At 45.1% G+C, this 1,783-nt stretch overlaps 1 protein-coding gene across 1 annotated transcript; it reads left to right on the forward strand.

Annotated features, from left to right (window-relative positions):
- Nucleotides 1–374: 374 nt before the first annotated feature.
- On the forward strand, nucleotides 375–1,181 carry LOC134309861 (uncharacterized). The gene is made up of 2 exons (XM_062991293.1): nucleotides 375–760; nucleotides 866–1,181. The coding sequence occupies exons 1-2, from the start codon at nucleotides 435–437 to the stop codon at nucleotides 1,179–1,181; spliced, it is 642 nt and encodes a 213-aa protein (XP_062847363.1). The 5' UTR covers nucleotides 375–434.
- The last annotated feature ends 602 nt before the right edge of the window (nucleotides 1,182–1,783 follow it).

Here is a 1,783-nt window from a genome sequence, read left to right on the forward strand (position 1 = left end):
TGTACCACAGTGCTGTTCACTGATATTTATTTTTAAAAGCGATGACACTCCACAGCTTCTTTTTTTGATAAAAACCGCCCACTGTGTCTAAAATCTTTTCACAAAGTCTATTTCAAACCTCTTTCTTTCTATTTGTCAAGCCGTGTGTAGATGTTGTGAAACTGAAGCGCACTCGGCACTTTGTCCACAGCAAGTAAAGCGACCCCCTGCTGAGAAAAGCCATCACTCTGAAAAAAACAAGGTTCACAAACACCAGCACTAACAGTAAACACCGCTGTGTGTTTGGACAGCGGGGGGATTTGCTTTCAATAAAACTTCGCTTTCTTTTTTGCTTTCTTTTCTTTTTTCTTTCCTTTTTGCAAAAGAAGAGCGCACATTTATATCAAACCAGAAAAGTACTTGCACTCTCAAAGAGAAACATTTAAAAGGCTCCAATGTTAGGATTCGCCCAGCTCTTACCTTTTTACTTTCGTTTTTCCCCGTTTTGGCGTTTTGTTTTCATCCGCGTTTATTTATTCCCCGTTAGTCCGGTCGGGTTTTTGTTCTTGTTAGTGTTTGCGTTGGTTTTTCCTGTTTGGCTCCCTTCTCCCCCTAGCGGCTTGGAGCGGTACTGTTCCCGGAGTTCGCTGCGGAAGCCAGCCAATAGATCGCTGGAGGGCGGACTCTACTCACCTGTGCCTCGTTTACCACCTCATCAACCACTGCATATAAACGCCGGCTTTTCCTCTGCTCTTCGCCAGATTGTCTGCTTGCCACCGCGGTACCGTGACGTCTGACTCCTGAACTACACATTACTCTGTGAGTTTAGTACCTTGTTGCTATTCAAGCCTTTAAACCTTGTTGTTTTTTCCTCTGCTGTCTGCAGCCCAGCGATCCCCACACCACCTGGCTTCCCGGCTTACCTATCGTCTCCTGGATTTGGCTCCTTCGCTCCTTGTGTCCTGGTTCCACTCCTACCTGCCTCTTCGTGTTCCTCCAGACCCTGGACTGCTTGGGACACCTTCCTGCACACCCGGATGAACACCACGGCTCCCCCTGTTCACCTCTCAGACACCCTGCGCCTTCTACCATCAGTACCGCCCCAGCCGCTTCCCCAGTGTTCTCCGTTGTTTGGTTCATTTAGTATTATCTTTCGTTTTGTTAATTCCAATAAAAGCCCCATTACCTACTTGTGGTTCTGACCTTTTTGTGCATCTATTGTTTGGGTTCCCCTCTGCTACGGGTTCACCTGAAACCCCCCCCATAACATCCAAGGCCAATATCAGACAAAATACAAATAAATAAATAAGCACAGTGTGGAAAATATACAAGACTGACAAGGACAAAGTGAATCTGCACAATCTGCCACTTTAGTCAAATAATTCTTTAAATAAATAAATCAGATTTATTTATTAGGATTTTAAGGTCACTTTGGTTCCATTCATGACAGACAGGTAATCAAGGTTTTAAATGTCAAACACAGTCATGGACATTTTTGTATGTCCAAATCACCTGGCTGCACGTCACTGTGGGAGGAAACCAGAGCTCCAGGAGGAAACGGGGAGAACATGCAAATTCCACACAGAAAGGACCCGGACCCACTCCACCTGAGAATTGAACCCAGGACCTTCTTGCTGTGAGGTGACAGTGCTACCCACCGAGCCACCATGCCACCCTATTGGATAATCGATCAACCAGATTAGGTAGCTGAATGCAGGCAGATTTTATTTCAGCCAGATCTTATACTAAACTTCACCATCAAAGTCAAGCAGTTACCTTAAATCTTTCAAGAGAAACACTTTTC

Source organism: Trichomycterus rosablanca, chromosome 1 (assembly GCF_030014385.1).
Source record: "Trichomycterus rosablanca isolate fTriRos1 chromosome 1, fTriRos1.hap1, whole genome shotgun sequence".
NCBI lineage: Eukaryota > Metazoa > Chordata > Actinopteri > Siluriformes > Trichomycteridae > Trichomycterus > Trichomycterus rosablanca.